Genomic DNA, 23337 nt, shown 5'->3' on the forward strand with positions numbered 1-23337 from the left:
GAAGGTGTTCTTGACTCAGGCAGGCATGGAAAGAGATTAGGAAGATTTTGGAAACAATACTCTGGAGATTTTACCATCCCAGGACTGACTGGAAGATTCAGCAAATAAAAGATCCCACTCAGTGAATTCTTTGTTTATTATGAAAAAAATTTAAGAGTAAAATGTCACTTTAGAGTAAGTATCCCATGAATGTAACTGTATATGCTGAAGACCTATTGAATTTCTTGAAAGATGCAACAACAGATGAGTATTAAGGCATTAAGCAAAGAGTCATTGGTTTGGCAAAAATGCTTGCCACTGTCATGGAAAATGTTCAGAGCAGAGTCCAGATAGAAGTAGGATTCTCTATAGAAGATGAAATTCTCCAGATATTCCTATTTGGGATAACATTGCACTGAATTCAGCTAACTATAACACTAGAGCTTCTTAAATGAAATCCACAGTCACTCAAAAGAGTGTGTTGACCTCAGGCAAGTCACCTGACTTTCCTCACCCCCAGTTTTTTCATCTGTAAAGTATGGAGAGGGACTAGATATTCTCTGAGGACCATTCCAGATCTAGATTTATAATTCTGTGAGCCTATGACTCAACAATTCACATAGGAAAAACCAGGTGGGAAGAAAGATGTCTTTTTTCCAAACCGTGATTTTTTTGGTACATGTATTATGTAGCTGAGTGCCTAGTATGTAGTAGGTATTCAGTAAATGCTTTTTGACTGATTAATTGGATGGACGATCCATATAGTTTGTCCAATATCACATATATCTTGGACAGACATATTATAGAACTAGAAACTGGCCTCAGGATAGAACAGAATGAAAAAAATTAGATACTGTGGAATATATCTCAGAATAAAGTTTTAGGTTACCCAAAAGACAATGGAAAGTTGCATAGAGGCCCTGAATAGATTGTAATTCATTACCAATGAAGAATTGTGCAGAAGTGGCACAAAGGATATCATTGGAGGAAAAGAAGGTGATTTGGTTAGGCAGTAAGACTGAGGAATAACTACTAAATAGCCTGTATGCTTCATTGATATCTGTGATATCAAGAGATCTCGAGGAAGGTTCTCAGCCAATTGTATTGAGCCCTATACAAGATTTATTTAGTAAAAAGCATGGACAAAAATTGCACCTGATTAGAAAGTATGGGTATGCTATGATCTGCACATTTGTAGTAAATATCAACATTGATAAGACCACATACTTGTTGAAAGATATAACATAGACATAATAATTTGTTGAAGGACATAATAGTTTCTTGAAGAATATTATAGTTTCTTTGTAAATCTCATCCAAAAGTGACCAGTTTGTAATTATGTGTATTATACTATCTGTAAAAATTTAGTCTTAATAATAAAAATATTATATTTTAGGAGGTTTATTAATGATCATTAGAAATCAAGGAATAAAAAAGATACAAATTAAAGACCACGTGCCCTTTAGCTGATTAGCCCATTTAAAATCCCTGTGTTTATCTTACTGCCACTACCATGCTGGCTGCAAGCCCAAGAAAGAGCCCCAAGAGGACCACCCACTTGTTAATATCCTCTGTCTACAGGAAATACATAAAGGCAGGAAGTCAGTGGGCTCCTGGGAAATGTTTTTTTTTTAGGGTAACAGATTTTCAATTAGACATTCCCCCTGAGATCCATGGAAGATTAATCTCTCCAATGAATCTTGTAAACATAACCATCTTTTGAATGACAATAATTTGGGGATAAAAGAAAAAGAGAACAAAACCAATGATTGCTAGGGATATTGACAAAAAGCCAGTTAGGGGACAGTCTCTTTCAGCATAAGAGTATACATACAAAACAAATGCATTCAACCCTACACTATTCAGATCACCACATCCCAGAGTTCACGCTGGATCTTCTGGTGCAGTGTATGGTCTGTGGAGGCATTTTCACGGTGCCTTCTCCAAACAGCTCACTTTATGGATTCGGAGAGGTAGCATGTTTCTTATCCTAAAATTACTCTCAAAAAGAATTTAAACTTTGCATTTTAGAATAATAATACATTCCCCTCCTGAATAGGGTGTTGAAAAACACAGGGATCACTTAGGGATGCATGACTGAGTTATGAAGTATGTGAATCATTTGGCAAGAGAAATCAAAAACATCAAAAAAATCCAAATAAAAGAAAAAATAATATGTGGACAAATTATAGTCTATCAAAGACTTATGAGTAAAAAGTCTAAGTAAAGGAAAAATAAACCTATAACAGGAACTTGAATCAGGGCCCAGTTAAAGTGATATAAGCAATTATGCACTTACCCAGTCAGTAGCCAGGACTATAAAAAGATTGCCAAGCTATGAAAGACAGAATAGAGACTAGATTATAGGAGCCAGGTAGGAGTTAAATTTGAGATACTTGGTAGAATGTGGGACAAGGAAGACCTGCCTTTGACATGTCAAAACAGCTACAACCTCAAACCCCAAACAAGTTCAAGTTCTCTTGTCTTGGCCCAAAGTTTCATCAATCCCATCCAGATTGGTTGGTCTCTTTGGCCTTATGCTCTATTGGCACTATGCAGTTTAGCTTTGTGCTTCTTTGGCACTGTACAATGGCTCTTTTTTATTCTCTTGTCCTGGAATCAGACAGAATCATTAAGCAAAGTCCCATTTAACAATCAAATGGCATCTAAAGTTTTTTGGGTATGCATTAATATTAGAACAAATATATTTTAAACTTATATTACTGAAAAATCAAAAATAAAGAAAATCTCAATAATTAAAGAAAATCTCAATACTGTTGACATGTGCTTCAAATACAAAAAGGAGAGAAAAAATAAAACTTAGATACTATATTGCACATGCAAGGAAAAACAATAATAAAAAGAGTTTTAAAAATCAAAAATATATAGCTTATAATCATTGACATACTGTGTCAGTTAGGGAGAGGTAGAATGCAAAGGTTTCTCACCCCAAAATGAGATCCATTTCCTTTTCAAACTTGGCCATGATCCACTGTGAGTGTAGAGCAAATGATTTTCACAAAGTAACAGTTTTTTATAAAGAACAGTGATACAACAGGTAATGCACATTCAAAAAGTATCAAAATCCCCAAAGTTATAATAGCCCATTTAATTATAATAGCAAACAAAAATGAACTGATGGATATTTGTCACAAATTTTTACAGATGCAGCAAATCTCTCAACCTTTGCTGAGATATTCTTTTAAATCTATTACTAAATTTTTTAAGCCATGTTTCTCCTGCCAAGGCTTTTCACCCACTCTAGCCTCCCACCCTCTCAAACTCCAAGGGAACTCTGAACTCTCTGTACTGTTGATGTTGGGTCTAAAAATGTCACCAAGCATCTAGATCATTCTGGTGGAAGGGTAGAGTGAGCCAAAGAGTTAAAAATGAGAGATGCTTCCTCTTGGGAGCCATCCAGGGGTACCATGCCCTAGGAACAACTTCCCAGCTCCTCTGGTATGAGACTGTTACATGTCTCTTTACATTTTTACAAATGCAGAGGTGGGGATTATAATTGCACTTCACTTCAGCTACTAAATGGACCCTTTAACTCTTATTACAAATAACGCAGGGGCAAGAAAATATTTAGTCAGAGCTTTTGAAAAAAATATCTAATGATCATGTCTGAAGACCCCATATAACCAATTTGAGATATTTAGCTCATTAAATTCTTCAAAGGTTGTTAGCCAGGTTGAGTCCATCCATCATCTATGTGACAATTAACAAATTGTTCAGTATAGTTACAGGGGAAAAGTAACAGAATATATTTAATAGTTAAAACATAGTATGTTAAAAAGATTCAGTGTAACAGAATAGTATTGATCAGATTAATATATAACAAAACAACAAAATTAAATCTTGAACAAAACAATCAGCAAAATACAGTAAACTACAGATACTTTCAAAAAACAGTGGAGTTTGAAATGGCTTAAAAAATTTCACCTCCAGACACTTTAAAGTTCCTTTCTCTATCCATTCAGAAGAGCTCTGGAATTTCCCATAGTGAGGGAGAACATGGGTTCAAGGAATCCCAAACTGTATGAATCTTAGAGACTGGGCAGGTCCAAATGGCAAAGGGTTGTAGGGAAATGAATTTCTCCCCTGAAACTCAGGCAAGATAAGTAAAAGAATCAGTGCACTCATGAAGTACTGCTCTTTCAAAGAATGCCCCATGCTTGCAATTTTTACTACCTATTTGGAAGATTAAACTTCTTCTTCCCTCTCTCCTCCCCTCCCCCCAGGTAAAACACTAGTTTCTCTAGCCACGTGGAGAGGGAGTTAGGAGGTTAATTGTTGCCTAAAGAAAATGCACCCCAGTTTTTACCAGTTGCCTGGAGAGTGACTCCAAGAACTCCTAACTTCCCAGTGGTAGCAATCAGCAGACCAGCAGGATCAGCAGCAGAGGTCAGTCAGGGTTGGGGTGGAGGCTGATTCAGGAGCAGGAATAGGAGAGGGGTCAGAGATCAGGAGGAAGATTGCCAGAGGCAGCAGCAAGGAATTGAGGAACATGGGCTCAATCAGAATCCCCTGGCTAAAAACAGCCCAGAGAGCGACCAGGCAAAAAGTACGGAAAGAAAAAGACAGCAGCTCCTAAAAGAGTTTGGAGTTTTCTTGGAGTTTACAAGGATGGGTGGGGTGGGCGAAAAGCCTTGGCAGGAGAAATATGGCTTAAAAAATTTATCTAGGCTAATCTTTTAAAAAATTTAGAGTTTTTTCTCTTCTCTTCTGGTTGCCATAAATGTAAAAATGAAAATTTATTCTCAATAATGGTTGCAAGTCCAAGAAAGAGCCCCAAGAGGACTGCCCACTCGCTAATATCCTCTGTCTACAGGAAATACATAAAGGCAGGAAGTCAATGGGCTCCCGGGAAATGTAGTTATTTTTTTAGGATAAAAGATTTTCAATTATACATATATACAAATGTTATCTAGCAGGGGAAGAAATAGATTTTAGTGAAGTCACTTTGAAATAGCTAATTTTGGAGAGTTGAGTAGTTTAAAATTTATATTTAAGCATCGCTTAACTTTAAAATATACTGGAAACATTTATTCTTTTTATCTAGGTGAATGTGATGTCGAGACTATTCTTGGTATATTTTATATTGTTGAATCCTAAGTTTTAGTTAAATTAAAAAAATAAGAATGTATATGGTGACCTGCCATTCTATGAAGCCAAGGTCTTATATAAGAAGGCATCATAGAATGTTAGAGCTGGAAAGGATCTTCGCCATTATCTAGTTCAAGTTGATCTTACTTTATCCTAGGTTCTTGATTTCAGTGTAAGAACAAGGTCAAGACATTGATCTGTCTCAAAATCTAGTGCTTTTTTAGAACTGAGTGAATATTTTGTTTATTGTTTAGACTCAAAAATTTTTTAAGTATTTAACCATTTTAGGTCAATTGTAATGAAGAAATGTATTTCTGGTTTAATAAATATTTTCTAGTGCCTCTATAAAAATTCCATTTTCATTATATACCACAAGTGAGTTTTAAAATCTGAAGTTTGTATTCTCTATTATTATTAATTCTGTTATTTTATATAAATATATACTTTTGTCATAAATTTTAAGGGCAATTGGAATATACTACTTTAGGAAAGTAAAGTAGTATTATGTATGATGGGAATGTATAAAATAAGTATAGTTGAATAATTCCTATTTTTCAGTGTGGGGCATACATGTTCCTAAACTTATTTCAGTGGCTTTATTCTTTTCAGATACACAGAGGAGATAGTACCACGCCACCCCTGTCTGAAACTCATTAGCAACTGTGAGCAGAGGCTTTCCAGTCATACAGCAAGGCGTTTGGTAACAATGGAAAAGGTGAAAGACTTTGAGGTAAATGGGTCTGGTCTTTTTGAAAAGAAATGTAGAATTTAAAAAATTGCCATCATTGCTTTCTTTTTTTTTCCATACCACAGCCATTTCCCTTTAAACACATTCTCTTCTGTCCCATTCAACCCTCCCTTGTGACAAAGAAAGACATTTAAACAAAATTAACTAATGCAACCATTATTTCTGATGATGTGTACTACATTTCTTGTCTCTAGCGCCATACCTCTGCTGGTATGAAGAAAGGGAGTTTCATTATCAGACTACAAGGCCTCAGATTGGCTATTACAATTAATCTGAATTTAGTTGCTTTTTAATATTATTGTCTTTATTAATATTATTTTAGTCAATGTGAACATTGTTTTCTTCTTATTAACTTTGTTTTGTGTAAGTTTGTATAAGCTTTCCTGTGTTTCTCTGAATTCCTTACAGTGGTCATTTCTTGTGTTGTAATAATATTCCATTACATTCTGATATCATGATTTATTTTCTACCATTCTCTAGTGAATGGGTACTCATATAGACTTTTTCTACCATAAAAAATGTTGCTGTAAGTATTTTGGTGTAGATGACATCTTTTTTCCCTCTGTTTAGATCTCGAAGATCTGAATAATGGGACCATTGGATCAAAAAGTTTGAATAGTTTAGTTACTTTTTTCACATAATTACAAATTGTTTTTCAGAAAGGTTGAACCAATTTATCTTCACTAGCAAAAGTATTGATTAGCCTGTTCTCTTCAACATTTCAACATTGATGATTTTTGTGATTTTTTTTTCTACTTTTGAGGGTTGTGTAGCTAGTTTGATCATTAGTCCTTTAATAGTCATTGTATTGATCAGAGATTCAACCTATTCAACTTGGTAATTTCCCTCCAACCTTAAGGCAGCACATGATTCTTTCAAGTTTAATTATGCTTACACTCATTTACTTCCAGTGTTAACCCATAGACTTCTCCTGCCTGCCTTGTGTTCCTTACTTTGTCTCAAGTTATCTGAGTATGCTTAAGTTGCTTTTATCCTTTTCTTCCTATGTATTTCTGTGTGCTTGTGTCTGTCTACTTGGACATCTATTTACACATCTTTTAGTTTTTGCTTTTCCCTCTCCTAGTTCAGATAATGGAATTAATCAGAATCTTCCTTGTCCCATTTCCATCCTTGAGCCTTCCTCTTAACTTGAATAAAATTTGTGGTATCCTCATCCAAGACCTGTTAATTTGCTTCTGCTCCCTCAATTCTTTAGCTTTTTAGGCAATTCTGAAACTGAGACTTTCCTCAATTGCCATATACATGTATGTGCTTCATTCATTCTATTATAATTCATTCAAGGTGGGACTTTTGAGGGTTTTACCATGTATCATTTGTCTCTTACTGAGTCATAGATCAGTCTTTTCCTCCTTTCTCTATCTTTTTTGTTTGTTTAGTTTGTTTTTTGAGGGATGTTTCCCCCGAGAGATTTTAGTTCATGAGAAAATTTGTAGTGTGGTGAAAGATACTCTTAATTTCTGATTCATAGAGCCTGGCCTTCTATGTGACTGTGTTCATAGGTTGCCCATCCTAACAGATGACTGTCAAAGTATGAAGAGGGTAACATTTATTTGGATGTGTAAATTGTACATTTTATTTTTTTTAAACTATACAGTTTTATTGATGACATATAGTACTTTGGGAATGAGCAGAGGTATAATCTTGCTATCACAGTTGTGCTGAAAGTAAAACAAATAAAATGAACTCTTTTTTGGCTGTTTGGACAGTATAAATTGTCCCTTAACTTTGGGTAATAATGGTGATTTGAAACATGGTGCCAAAGAAATGGAAAGTGAAACATAATAGGAATAATTTATAGGATTTTTTAAAGACCAGCACAATAAATCCATGATTTGTGTTTTTATTCCAGAAATGATTCATTTTGGACCTTTTACCTTTGTTTCTTTCTTTGGAGCTTAATTTATTTCAGTGTATTTTATCCTTTTTCTAATGTTATAATCTCCTTCTAGGCAAATTCATTTGGGACTTGAAAGAAAAGGTAGGGATAAAGCTGAGGTAGCTTTTAAGTTTTTTTTTTTTAACCACGTGCCAAAAATATAAAGGGAAGCTTTCTAGGGTACTTTATAGGCATTAATTTTAGTGGTAATATTAGTCTAGTTGCCTCATGCCATTTTGCCAAGAAGCATCCTGTAGTTGTCCCCTGCCTGAAGTAAAACGATCTTTGCTTTCTAAGAATTGAATTTCATTATGAGTTTTCCTTAGATTGTTACATTAAGGAATGGGGCTTAGTTGGAAATATATTGCTTTATTTTTACCCTCATTTTATCAAGAGGAATGTATATAACTGTTGTTAAGATCCTAGTCCTTTATAATGCAAGAGATGACATAAAACTGTCAAACAGTTCTCATTGCTCTAACAAATTGCACTTCTGCTTGTCCAACACTATTGACTTTGGCTACAGAATGCCATTAATTATAAATTTTTATACTTTCGTGTGTTTTCTCTCCATTTCTGGGTTGTGATATGTTAGACACGCTTAACATCAATACAACTTGGTCTGTTTGTTATGTTGATATAAATTATTCCTTTTGCCCTTTTGAAATTTCTGTTTTTAAATTTAGAAAGACTACTATTGAAACTAGTGGTTGATGAAAATGTGAGATTATAAAAAATGTATTTGTTGTATGTTATTAGATGACTATTTAAACTTGATTATTGGGTCTCAACAATAAAAAGTGTTTTCTTGATAACCCAGGTGAACTCAACAAATGTCTTCTTACAGAGCCAAAAACATATTAAGTAATCTATTCTTCCCTAGTGATATATATATATCTTAATGATAAATTAATAATGTGTGTATCTTCTCACAACTTTTCCCATTAAGGATCTACAAAGATAGTAACTACAAGAATATTTTCAAAAGTGCCCTTGGGGATTATTGATCTATGTTCTGATTTTATAGGATTATATTCTCCTCATATACTTGTGTTCTTTTTAAAAAATATATTAAAAATTTTTCAGTCAACAAAAATCTTTCTTCTCACCCTTCTACCTCAATTCTCTTCTCCCCAGTTAAGAAAAAAGAAAATAAAAATCCCTATTATAAACAGGAATAGTCTAGCAAAAACATTTCCACATTGACTATGTCTCACTGCAAAATAAATCTTCATTGTGAGACCTTCACTTCTCCAGTTCTTTCAGAGTTAGTTTGTCTTTATCATATTGTTGTCATTGTATATATTTGAATTCTAAATTATATTACATTTTTTCAGCCTAAATTATCGTACTTCCCCCTACTAGATTTTGAAATCTATGGGCAGGGACTATGTGAGTACAGCAATTGGAATTGGTCTGACATTTAGTTATATCACCATGAACAAATCACTGGAACAGTCTTGGGTTCCTTATGTGGAAAATGAGAATAATACTTTGTCATGGAGAAAACACTTCATAAAACACAAAACTGAAGGTGCTATGTAAATATGGGTCATTTTCTTTGTTTCTCAGGGGCACAATGAAATTCACAGTTAGCTCTTAATGGATGTTAAGGGATTTCATCCTCAATTTATGCAGCCTCAGGTCGTTGTTCATGTTTATGTTTTTGTTTTTAATGAACCATTACTCTTATTGTTCTGTTGAAGTGCTATTCATTTTGTGATGATTATCTGTAAATTAGCACATTGCTTTCTTTATGTAGTCTTCATCAGATATAGTTAGTATGAGGAAAATGCTAAAAATCCACAGGTTTATTGAGTGTATATCAAAGTACTAGTCTCAGTTTTATTTTTAGTAAATTTAAGGACAGTTACTAAAATTTAAACAGTTATATTCTGTGTACTATATTCTTATTTGAAAATTTTTTTTCATTAAAAGCATAGTTCAGCAGGCATCTATTTCTTTAAAACTATTTAAGCATCTGTACTTGTGATAAATATTTTTAACTTCATTTCAGAAAAATGCTGTATGTGTATTATACAGTGTATTAAATATGTGATTATTTTGATTATTTTGATAGATAGGATAATATGCTAGTTCATAGACTTTAATGAAGGAAATACTGTGGACAAAGGGACAAGGAAAAAGTTAAGTTCTTTTCTCTGTTTTGGATTTACTGGGAAGAAGACTCTTGTAAATGGAAAGGGTGATGAGAAGATTGTAATAAATCAGAGTGGAATGTGGCCGAAGATGAGGGATTTTGCTCTAGAGAAAGGGGTCCTATTTTAAAATTGTGGAGAAAAACTGTCCAGATTGTAACAATTATTTGGACATGGGAGAGAAGAGAGGAATCAAGGATGACCTTGAGGTCATTTGTTTGCAAGATGGTGTTATCCCCAGAGACAGAGATGACTTAACAATGTCTTGGAGAGGAATAAATTAAAAGTTATGATGAGTTTAGATATTAAATATTACAGCTTAGAGGGATATATAATTTCCTTGGAAATATTTGCCTAGAAGTATATTTGTATATATATGTGGTATATGTCATATAGAGAAATATAAATGGATATAATTTATATTAGTTTATATTAGATTATAAACTGATTTCTGTTAAATCCAAGGATAAGTATGACAACTGTTTTTATTTTCCTAATGGTCAGTTTGTTTTTCCTTTGAGTTACTCAGATCCTAGTATATGTGGCATAATTTTGGTTATTATTCAGTCTTATTTATAAGGATCATTCATTTCTCTGAAGGAAAATAGAGGGCAATCATTATAAATCATATTCTCTTCTACTTAAAGAGTTCTTAGATTTGCAACTGTGGTAAGAAGAGAATTCTTCCTTAATGTACCAGTGATGATAGAATCCTATGTGAAAGTCTATAGTTAGTAAGTAAGATATGTGGTATCATGATTGTGGAGATAAAGATGAATTTAAATTATATTTAACAATTTTTTAAATCCTGTGGTCAGCAGTGTTCTAAGGTGAAATAGAAATACCAGTACCTTGTCCAATGTATAATTTTTAGACTAATGTTTTCTTCTTGTTGAGAATTTTTTGTTGTTCTTTATTTGGAATTTATTTTAGAATAGTCTTCTTAGCATTTTTCTTAGATCAAATATGGACCATCATATCACCCCTGCAAAACTATCAACCATAAAAATCCTAATATTTATTTGTAATATTTTTTTCTATTCTAATATTTATTTTTAATTTTATAATTCTTAACATTTCTAATTCTAATTCTAAAATTTATTTGTAATACTTTGTTTCTATTGACATGTTTAGGAATTTTCTAAAATTTATATGGGCTGTCAGTATTTCCAACTTTTTGAAATCTATTACTATATCTGATCTAAAAAAAAAGAATGTTCTTTTGTTAGTTTGAACAGAAGGTAAACAAGACTTTTTCTTTGATTTAACTATACTTTAGTTATAGCAGGTTCACTAAGTTGGCAATAAATTCTTGCCTGTTGCTCTTTCAGGCTTCAGGTTTAACTGTTAAGTTTTTATGTAAAACTATTGATTTTCTGAGAAGGGTGCCCCTATAGTACATTGCAGAGTGCAATGCCTTTTGTTAAAAATCTATTAAGTCCCACTTGGTACTAGTTCATAGAGAGTTTTTGGTTACAAAAAGGAAGGAGAGGCCCAGGTTTGAATCTTGCTTTCAACACTTATTTTTTTTGTGTGTGTTTGGGTACGTTGCTGAACGTATCATAGCCTCAGTAAAGTCTCTTGATCAGTAAAATTGAAGTGATACCCTGAAGTACCTGAAATTCATTTTAATGAATCTTAAAGTATAGAACTATGAGCTAGTGTTGTTACATTTGAATCCTATACTTGATGCTGGGTCCTGGGCATTAAAATTTCATATTTTGTGGGAATATTGCTTAAGGTTTAGAATTTTAGGAATGAGGATGTTAAAAAAAATTCCATAAAAGATATGGATATAGGTGAGGGTAATTGAAAAATGAACTTTTGAAAAGAACATATTTGCAAATATATAAACATTAGACTTACTGAATAAAGATTTCCAACCCCACCTTGTGACATTCAGGTTTTCATTAAGATTAATGTTGGGAGTTTCTATTTACCAGTATTGGGTGCCAGACTTTTGACCTGCTTGTCCTTGGTTTGGAAATTGCTTAGTGCTGTTTATAGTTGTATAACTTCACCACAAGTGGTTTCTATAGCTACTGTCCAGTACCAGATGTCGAACAGTGGGAAGCTTTGATAAGGGTAGCAGGATTTTTAAACAAAAGCCGGACATGGGTAATTACCCTGAAGCTGAACTGAGGCCCACCGAATTCAGCAACATCATTTATGTTTCATTTCTTTATTAATTTAAAAAAGAAAAACTACCTAGTGCTTTCCTCCTCCTCGTCTCCCTCATCTTTCCCCTCCTTGCTGCTTTCACTTTAATATTTCTCTAAGACTGTATCACATACCTCCAGTCTCCTTTGTAATTAAAGAGTCTTTTCCTAATGTTGGCCGACAAAATTAGGTTAAGTATAAAGTTAGGTGATTGTCACTTTGCTGTCAGCATCACTGGCTTTCACTTATCATAAGATGCTTCATAAGCCATTTGTATTCAGATGTTTGCAGTGGAAACTGCTGTTTTATATAAACTACTGTCACTTAAGAAAATATAAATGATCTGAAGTTAATGCCATCGATGTGGAAGAAATCATTATCTCATTATCAAGGAGTGACAGCGAGTAAAGGAACAATTTTAACTTGGCCCATAAATAAAGTAAAAGTCACTTAGTTTCCTCTTGAATCATTATAGATTTATTTAGATTAGCATCATACAGTCTTTGATTGTCCACATCCCAGATGATACCATTTTGGAACAAATCACCCGTTTTATCCAAATAGCCACCTTATAATTAAAAAAATTACCCTTTGTGGTTGTCACTTACATTGTGATTATATGCCCTAATTAACAAATGTCAATTTTGGGGAGGGAATTGATAGCAAAAATCTTACTTGAAAAATGGAATTTTATCTTTAGTGAGGATTATATTGGACAAATGCCAATTACCTGCCATCTAGAAATTTTCAATATTTAACAACAAAATGTTGTCTGTTTCATTTGTGACTATGAGTTGAACCTCAAGGTGAGCAGTTCCTTCACTGTATTTATAGTCTGGTAAAGGATTTAGTTAACATGGCAGATGGTGCATGGGCGAAATTAGATGATACAGTTAAAACCTTTAATAGTCCAGCAATCGTTTGACAAGTGCCTACAGTATATTCTACTAGACCTAGAGAGATACAGTAATAGAACAGTATGTGGTTTTGACTTTCATGGTATTTATTGTCTAGTAGGAATAGTAAGTATGAGGGTATTTGTCATGCAGGTTATACTCTCAGGCATCTCTAAAAAAGGTCTGAATCGACTGGATTTATGAGGGATTTGAGGAGAGAGAGATCAGAGAAGTGTGTGTGTGTGTGTGTGTGTGTGTGTGTGTCTGTCTGTCTGTCTGTCTTTCTGTGTATTATGCTTTTAAAGGAATTGAGGCAAGAGAGGTCAGAATGGGATCGAAGAATGAGTAATTTGATTAGAACACAGTCCAGTTGTGGAGGGACTTGAATGCCAGGACAAATCAGTAGGTAATGGAAATATTTTTAATTTTTTTTTAAATATGGGAATGACATGGTTAAATGTTTATATCAGGAATATTACTCTGGTGGCACCTAGAAGACTAAATTGTAGAGGGGAAAAACTAGTATTAAATGGAGCACTTGGGAAGCTATTGCAGTAGTTCAGACTAGAATAATATACATTTTAGTCTGGTTAGATTATAAGCTTCAAGAAGGCATTTGGTTTGTTCTCTTAGACACCCACGCTAACAACCTATATGTTTGTGATGCCTTATTTCCTCTTATCCCTTATATTCAATCCATGGTCAATTCCATGTTCCCCCTCATAATACAAAGATGCAGGTGACAGGCTTCCCACTACCTTTCTGCACTTCAGTGACTTTCTCGCTTCACTTACCCTCTTCTGCTAAGTGTAACCATTCCACTTGTGCCTCGACTTCCCCCCTTCACCCTCAGTCCCCTCTTGGACCCTGTTCCATCAGTCATCCCATATCTCAACCATTTTCAGTCTCTGATGGCTCCTTTGTCTCTGATTACAAAAATACCCAGCTCTCTTCATCTTATAATAAAACTTTCTTTGACCTGGTAACATCTCAGACTACCATCATCTTCTCCATTGCCAAACTTCTTGAATAACTGTCAAAGTGAATATGATAGCTTCTCACAATAAAAGACAAATAAAAGGATTCAACTTGGTATTGTGACTTATTTCAGCAACACATGGTATTTGGGAAGTAGGAATGGAAAAGCTCTTACCTAAAAGGTAGCTTTTAAAGTTTTAGGAAAAAATGCAGTTGAAATGTCCTACCTGTGATTTAAGACTGGGTAGGTAGGGAAGTAATAATTTGGAAAAGGCCCTACATGCCTTGCTTTTCGAATTTGTAAATTTTACAAAGCTAGGAGGAATAGTTAGAATGTTGGGGGACAAAGTCAGGATCAGAAAGCTATTAAAAGGCCAGAATAATGGGAAAAGTCAAGGAAGGTGGGATTTAATAGGGACAAATGTAAAATATTTCCCTTGGGCTCAAAAAAATTAACTTTACAAGTATAGGCCATGAGAAATATGACTAGATAATTCCTACAAAAAGAAACAGAGAAGAGGACTAATAAAATATAGCCTTAGTGTATGATTAACAGTGATATGTGGCAATACCCAAAGCTCTTTTAGTATACTTTGAAAGGCAGAAGGAACAGAACCTCAGTTGTGACTAAGATGGTAAGAGGACTAGATTCTATACAACTAATTTATTTTTAAACCCTTACCTTTCATCTTGGAGTCAGTACTGTGTATTGGCTCCAAGGCAGAAGAGTGGTAAGGGCTAGGCAATGGGGGTCAAGTGACTTGCCCAGGGTCACACAGCTGGGAAGTGTCTGAGGCCAGATTTAAACCTAGGACCTTCCATCTCTAGGCCTGGCTCTCAATCCCCTGAGCTACCCAGCTGCCCCCATTCCATATAATTTAATAGGGATTCTTAACCTGGCTTCTGGAAACTTAAAATTTTTTTGTTAATAATTGTATTAAAATACATTTGGTTTCCTTTGTCATCATATGTACTACTATATAAATTTTATTTTTAAAATTTAAAATTTTATTTTATTGTCATGCAAAACACACTTTCATATTGGCCATTGTTGTCAGAGTAACCTCATATATAACCCAAACCCCCAAATAAAACCATAAATACACTGATGTGAAAGATGACACCAACAATTCTTTCTCTGGGGGGTGGTATATATGTATTGTAAAACTATTCTAAGAATCCATAGGTTTCACTAAGACTGTCACAGGGGAGTGATACAAAAAAAGGAAAAGAACTATAAGAGAATAGTTGAAGGAACTGGGGGATGACTAGCCTGGAGAAAAACTCAGTGAGAGTAGGAGGGAGACATGATAACACTCTTAAAACATTTAAAAGGATTGTCATATGGAATAGTTGGTTTAATTTTTTAATTTTTTGCCCACAAATTTTTGCCCACAAAACTAGAAGCAAGGGATAAAGTTGTTGGAGCAGATTTTAGGCTTATTTTTTTTTAATTTATTTTTTTTAGGCTTATTTTAAGGGTAAAAATTTCTAGCAATGGTTGCTGTTTAGAAATGTAATTTATTATTTCAGTAGTCAGTGAATTTCCTGTCATTGGAATTCTCCAGTCAGAGAATGGTTGATTACTTGTCTGATGAGGCATAAAGATTTCACAATTAGGTATAGGATGGACAAGAGTTTGGTCTCTTCCAACTTTTAATTTCTTCATGTCAGAATATTGGTGATGGTCTGAGAAAACAGAAGTATCAAGGGATTGGTGGCCATGATGAGAATGATGAGATAGTTTAGAAATGATGATGTAAGAGAATTGCAAAGATGAGAGATTATGGTTTTAGGGGGAATTTCAAGAACTAAAGTTTTTGGAGGTAGAATCCTTCCAAGTAATGGTGACTTACAAAGCATGACCGCCCAGTGAAGTGTATGGCTGAAGTAAGAGTTTCTAGGTTTTTCCATGGCCAGCGTTACTGATTGATGGTGGTAGGACAACAGTTCACAATGGCGGTGGAAGTAAGGAGAACACCAAGTTGCTAATCCCAACCAGTTGATAGAATGAGGAGGAATAAAAAAGGAATGGTCAATTAGAGAAAGAGTGGTAAAGGGCTGTGAGGCCCTTGGGAAAAGATCAGGTTTAATTTCATGCAAATGGATCTCAGTCTCCTGGGAGAAAATTGAGGGTGAAGAGGAGTTAATATCAAAATGGAAATTCCAAGTGACCTAGTGGAAGTGAAGTCATGTAATCAGTACTAGGGAGAGTTAGGACTGATCTAGGTAGGGATGAGGATGGGTGGAGACTAGGTTTTATAAAACCATCACAACCCCCAGTGTCTTGCACATAGTATAAATATTTGTTTGTGACTTGCTTGATTAAATCATGCCAATTGTTTATGATGAGAGGAGTGGAACTGTAGCCAATAGCTACAGCTAACCAATATCCAGAATTTTCTATTTTGAAAATCACTCAATTTCTGTTATAATAGCAGAATTAGATGGAGCTTCTCTCTCAACCTAGTTCTCATGATTTAACTTTATTCTCTTCTAGTGAACAGTAGCAAGGAGGCAGAATTACTGTACTGTCAAGAACACTTTTATTTCTCTGGGACTGCATGATAAGACAGAGTAGGTAGTAGGTTTGGGTAACAAATATGATTTTTAAGAGGTCATCTTGTGCTGTAGTCTTTGCTGCCCCCAAACCTATCCCTAATTCCTAACAGTGTGTGATCTTCAGGTTGAGAAATGCATTTGTATACTCCTCCTCAAGCGATAGCCAGTTAACCTCCGTAGCCCTGGGTTAAGTGCCTATTTTGAATTTGTATAAACAAAATATTCTCTGAAGCTTCTTTTCATTGGGCATTTATGAATCTGTACGTTAATGTTTATTGTGGCATCATTTTGCATGTTTTGGGATTTGAAGTCGTTTTTCATGCCTTTTATCCTTCTTCTTAGACATCCCATTTTATTCACTGATGATAGGTATATAAATAAGGTCCATCCTTTGTTCCTGTTTTAAAGGGTAGTTTTTATTTCTTGGTTGTTCACAGATGAAGATTAAGAGAATGTGAAATTTCTTGCAGCTGCTTTGTTGGTATATCTGTGTTTAAGAAATGAATTGTTGTGAATAATGACTAGTCCTTCCAAATGAGGTAGATTATTTTGATCATCTTTATGATAAATATTACCCAGGCAGATATCAAACAGCAGTGAGATCCAAGCACTCCTGACCTCTATGTTAGACTCCAGAACATGGTCAGTTCTGGGTTAAATCGTTATTGTAACCTCTCTGATTTTGGCCAGCAGAGGGCAGTGGGACACATAAAAATATTGGAAAAGTCCATTTCTGCTTGAGGGACCAGTGCTGTACTTCTCTATATGAATTACGTTTAGAAAGAGCAGCTTTGATAGGGCAGGAATTTAACTTGGTGGGGACCTTGTGTTAACAGGATCCTGTATAAAAGTTTAGATCCAAGAGTTTTTTTTTATATATTTAGTAGATTTCAAATCTTAGTTTGTTTTGTAAGCCCCACCAGTATTTTGTTTAGAAAAATTAACCAAATGATCATGTGTAGGCTTTAGAGTGAAATCCTTTAGATGTAATTTGGTCCTGCATTCTAACTTTACAGGTGGGCATATTAAGACCCAGAGAGATAAAATGATTTACCTAAGGTCACCAAGGTCAGACTCAAAGTTTAGTGCTCTTTTCAGGACATCATTCAGCAAAGATTTTATAGACATTAGAATGGAACATTATTCATGTATTCATGTTGCCTTTATAGACGCCGCAGTGACTTCTTTCCTGTGATATGTAAAGTTACCTATCAATTTATGAGGTTGGGTATTTCCCTTTCCATTAGATGTGATGAGCATCATTTTTCTTTAAGAAGCACTTATCCTAGCTGTAATTTTTGTCTGATTCACCGCCTTCATTCAAAACTTTTGGAATTATCTGCATTTTCCCCTTTCTCTTACTCATATCCAGTTTGATACTAACTCTTGTTGATTACTTGTCCACAACACATTAATCCCCTCCTCCTTATTCCCACTGTTCTGTCCTAATAAAAGCACTCATTACCACATGTTCTAACTATTGGATGCTGCCTGGAGAGTTTTTCTCACATCTCTGTTCCCTTCTCTCTTCTGTCTTTTCCTTTTCCCTGCTTCTTCTGCCAGAAACCTTTCTTATGTAAGCTTTGCTTATGCATGTCTCTAAAAATTTTAATTTTAATTTAAAAAAATTAATTAATTAAAAAAAATCCTTACCTTCCACCTCAGAACTAATAATATGTATTGGTTTTAAGGTAGAAGAGTGGTAAGGGCTAGGCAATGGAGGCTAAATGACATGCCCAGGATCATAGGGCTAGGAAGTGTTTGAGGCAAAATTTGAACCCAGGACCTTCTGTCTCTAGGCCTGCTTCTCAATCCACTGAGCTCCCCAGCTGCTCCCGAGGAGTTCTCTCATTCAATGTCAAGTTTTTTTTTTTTTTTTGCCAGACATTACAGGCCCTCCACAATCTGGAACCAGCCCACTCTGACAGTTTTGGTTTATATTGCTTCCCTTAGGTATTCTACATTCTTGCTAGTCTTGACTATTCTTTCTCCTATGAACATATGCTATATTCTACGGCCTTCTTGTCTTTCATTATGCCTTTCTCTATGCTTGGAGTGTTTTCACTCTCTCTCTTTACCTGCTGAATTCCTTTTTATCCTTTAAAATCCAGTTCAAATGTTGGTTCCTCTAAGAACAAACTGGTGAACCTGGCCTACCAGTCACTTTATTTTATAATTCTCTTATCCTCTTTTCCCTCTCAACCTTATTTTTTTTTCCTGGGTGGTTTGGGATTAATTTCAGAAATTACCAGTATGGAAACTTCTTCCATCAGTGCAAGTTAGCATCTGGTCTGCAATCATGAGTGCACAGTGTTATACTCAAGACATGAACCCAGATCTTTTGGGATTTATCCACTATGCCATACTGTTTCTCTGTTCTGAGAAAAAAGCATAGTTCCACAAATCGTTTTTTACATGACTGTTCCTGTGAAAAGTTCATATTAATGTGTACCACTTTTTGATTTTAAAGTTAAAAGTTTGATTTTAAGCTAAAACTTAAACTGTATCTCCTGGGACTGCGGCTTCTTTTGCCTGCATCTTTTGTCTTTGGTGAAGGACAGACGGACTGGAGACAAGTTCTTTATTTTATCTTTAAGCAAGGATTTGCTTAAGGAATGGAGTCAGTCAGCTAGCCGCCATGCTGGGAAATGGCATCAAGTGGAGAAAAGTGCACATGCGTTGTTCAGGCATTCTAAGTGCCCCAGTGGTTACTCCTAGTATCAGGAAGAGTCAGCTCTTGTCCTGATGGAGTTCTGAGTCCTCCAATCAGAGAGGCTCAGGGAAAGGATGTCATGAAGAGCATAAATTAATGGAGAGACCCAGGAGGGCCCAAGGTCTGGCTCAGCCTGCTCATGGAGGAGGCAGCCAGCCACACAGCTGGTGCTTTTCTCCCTCTCTTTCTCTGGCCTGCCTTTTTCTATTTTAATAAATAATTTTAAAACTAAGATATGGTCTCCAGAGAATTTGAGTTGTAAAATTTCTCCTCCCTTCAGTGAGTACTTAAAGGATCCAAGTGTGAAGCAACAAACTGGAGCAGATAAAAAAAAATTTTTTTTTTCTATATCCCTTCCTTTCTTAGTAGTCTTTAGTTTCCTATGTATCTGTATTTTCCATCTGTTTTACTTTCTCATTATAAATTGGTTACCCTATTGAACAAAAAGAAGCTACTTTGAATGAAGACATTGTAATATTGAGATAGTATTGCGATTTAGGCTAGTAGGCAGTTTCATGAGTATTAAAGAAATTGCAGAAACCAGATGCAGAGTCTAAGCAAATAGCAATCTTGAGCCAAGGAGGAAAAGATGGAAGATCGTATTGTACTTAAAGGTCTTCCTTCTCTTTAAAGGAAACACTTTTGTCTTTGAGATGTTTAGCTGATGAGAGTTGAAACAAAACCACAGACATACTCGATCAGAATGGACAGGGAATGTGAATAGAGAAGAGTCATTACAGGTGTTGAAAGATATGTAGAGTTGAATATCAACATCTTAAGAGTTTACTCTGGCATTAACAAAAGATAAGAGTAGATAGAGAGGAGTAGGAGATTGAGAATTGAATTTATCTGAAGTGAGTCACTATAAATTCTTACTGTCATAAATAGTTTCAGGGGTGGGCTGGGTGCAGGAAGAGTGGTAGACTTGAAGTTGGGAGACATGGGTTAACTTTGCCCAGGATTATGTTTCTGATCTGGAAAATGGGAATAATAATAATATTGTCTATTTCACAGGGTGGTTAGGGAAAGAAAGAACGCTATAAACCTTTAAGCACCAAATAAATGTTAGAGCTGATAAGCCATTCATATCAATTGACATATATGTGTGTATGTATAATTATTTTATGCAATGTGTCATTTTTATGTGACTTATACTTTTCCCATCTTTTCCAATAGTTCCCCTCCCTTACTTCTCTATCCCTTCAGTATAAAACATATTACATTGCATTCTAGTGCAAAATTAATTTTCAAGACATCATAAGAAATCTTGGGATATAATCTATACCTAGGAGGCAAGTCATAGCATGTAATTTTATTTTCATTAATTGAGGACAACTTGAAAGCTTTATTTTTGTATTTTCAGTCACTGATTCCTCTAATAGTCATGAACCTTGAACTGCCCTTTCTTATACATTCACCTTATCTCATAGACTACATTACTTCCTCTAGTTACTTTTTGATCTTGAAGGATGGCATTTTTTTTTCCTTACAACCTCATCTCTCCAGAATCAGGTAGAGTTTGTATAATTTGTGATCAATCTACTGGTACATTATAGTAATCTTGGCTTACAGAAATTCCTTCTCTAGACTTTTTTTTTGTGTGCTCCTCTCTATCAAATAAGATAAGCCTTTAACACTTTTATTATTTGCTAATTGTCTTTCAAGGTAGTTGTCAGTAGTAATATCTAAAATAACACATGTTGGCAAACAAAAACTACTTTCCACAAAGCTGGCTTAGGTATAATGGGACTCAGAAAAATTTCCATCTCTTTAGTATGGGGTCAGTGGCAGTAGTGGATGAGAAAATGGGTCAGTTGCTCTTTCTCTCTTCAGATTGAGTCCTAGGCTAGTCACTTGGTAGTGCCTCAGTTGGTCCTATTTATTTTGATGAGAAGAAAAAATAAGACAAAATATTTATATATTGAGTATCTACCAAGTGACTAGGAGAAACTCCACCTTTCCTGGATTGTATATTCCCAGAAGTTGTTGACTCTGCTATTTTCATTTTGCTTTTATACCGTTAATTCATTTCATTGGAGTTCTTTATAAATTTGATAAACTTCTAGGATATGTGTATGCTATGCTATCTTAAATTCAAGTAGCTGCCTGTTTATGCTTAATGCAATAGTAATGCTAGACATATTTATGAAATACTTATTGCATAATTTGGATGCACTTAGTTGTGACTAAAATGATTCTTAGGAAAACATATGGGCCAACAGTATAAAAAATGAAATTTTGTATTAGCTAAAGCTTCTGGGTATTTATAAACTAGCAATGAAGTAGGACAAAGATATTAATTTCTCATGAAATAAGCAGAAATGGGAAAACATTCTGACAACTGATATATTACAGATGCATTTGTAGCTACCATTTTTATATTAAAATTAAAGACTAAGAGGTTAGGTTTTTGTTTGCGAGTTGATTCTACCTCTGTTAAAAAGAAGACATTAATTCACACACGTGTGAATTAAAAAGACACATGTGTGAATTAGTCTTTTTTTTTAACAGAGGTAGAGAGAATCAACTCGCAAGCAAAAACCTAACTGAGTAGGTAGTAAGACCCTCTTTCTAAGAGCAAACTCCCCACTCCCTGCAGTTTTTATATTGTTGGTAAATTGTTTTATATAAGACCAGGTCTAGTTGAGAAGTAATTGAATTATCATCATTCACTGTCAGGTATGTCTAATCCTGCCCTGGTGGCAAATCATTTCTCAGTAGTCTAGCCTACTTAACAGTTTTTAAATAGAACTCACTGTAGTAGTATATCATCGACTTTAATACCTGAATATTGGAGTAAACCAAAAGTTTCATTTATTTATTGAATATTACATGAATTCAACCCTTTGTGATCATTCTCTTCTGGTTTCATTTTTGATTTCAAATCCTTAGTACCTGGCCCATAATGGTCACTTAATAAATTATTATTGATTGATTGATTAATTTGTGTGTGTAAGTACTCTTAGGGCACAGTTCTTTTATTCAGATTCTGGAAATATATTCTGCAATGAAAGAATAACAGAAAGGTAGAGAGTTTGCTTAATAGAATTTTTGCTATGTCATATGTAAACAATTTAATGAATATTTTAATGAATTTAAATGAATTTAAATGAGTTTAATGAATATTTTTTTCTCTATCTTCTCATCCACCAGGATCAGGACCAGTATTCTCACCTATTAGATAATCAGTTTCTGCCTTACAAAGGTCTTAATTCATTTCGTGAAAAGTATTTCAGTGGGGTAACAAAAAGAATTGCCAAGGAAGAAAAATCCATCCAAGAGTGAAAATTAAGTTTATGACAAATGAACGAAAATGGAAGATTTGGGGTTTGAGGAGAAGAGACATCTGGATATTCATGAATGTTCCAGAGAACATGTACTGTTTTAAACTTTTTAAAATAGAGAAACAAAATAAATGCTACAAGGTAAATTGAGCAATTCTTTTGAAAGTGGGTTTGTTTATAGCAGATTGATTTTTTTTGTATGCGTCTTTTTAAAAACCTTATTTAATTTATATTTTCAAACATTATTGAAGATTGACTTTAAAATTATATTTTTTTACCATTAACTTGCAAAAGGAAACAGTGCATTGATATTTTGGTATTTGGCATTTGGGGTCTCCTGTATATTTTAGGACCTGTTGGAGGTGATCAAGAATTATTTCTTTAGTATATTTGTCAAACTGTTTAATTTTTATTTGTAACAAATATGCATTGAAACCAATAAAATGAAACTTCTTGGAGTTCGTGTAACTTTTGTTATTTTCTTGATGAATTTTTCTTATTTTTCTAGTAATGATAATTACAAATCTTAGGACCTGTTAAAACTGAAAAAAAAAAAAAGCTCTCAAACTATCTGAAGCCTGTTCACATCTGAAGCTCATCTGTACCTTGGATTTGCTTTCACATTCCTAAACCTTGACTTTTGGTAAAGACAACTGCCCACAATTTTTGGTTCAGCAACTGATAGTTAAAGCACAGTAACGACAATAACAACAAAAAGTCCCATAATAGTTCCCTAATGGTATTAAGTCCAATCAGTGCTCTTTGAAATTGAAGCTGTATTTTTCTTGAAGGGGAAACTTTGCTGAATCCACATTGTGTCATGAAAGTATCTCATTGGGAAACCACTAACCC

The 23337-nt window shown here is 34.5% G+C and overlaps 1 protein-coding gene across 4 annotated transcripts in view; it reads left to right on the top strand.

The window, feature by feature from the left end:
• TRMT11 (tRNA methyltransferase 11 homolog) overlaps positions 1–22943 on the top strand; it is a 69573-nt gene extending 46630 nt beyond the window's left edge. For 2 of the 4 annotated variants that reach the window (XM_001380143.4, XM_056818730.1), the window contains 2 exons: positions 5698–5818; positions 22355–22943. In XM_001380143.4, coding sequence (XP_001380180.2) covers positions 5698–5818; positions 22355–22486 — 253 coding nt within the window. In that variant the 3' untranslated portion in view covers positions 22487–22943. Of the gene's footprint in view, positions 1–4223; positions 4387–5697; positions 5820–22354 lie in introns of those variants that run through there. The other 2 variants (XR_462943.3, XR_462944.3) reach the window with 2 other exon arrangements.
• The last annotated feature ends 394 nt before the right edge of the window (positions 22944–23337 follow it).

Source organism: Monodelphis domestica, chromosome 2, assembly GCF_027887165.1.
Source record: "Monodelphis domestica isolate mMonDom1 chromosome 2, mMonDom1.pri, whole genome shotgun sequence".
NCBI lineage: Eukaryota > Metazoa > Chordata > Mammalia > Didelphimorphia > Didelphidae > Monodelphis > Monodelphis domestica.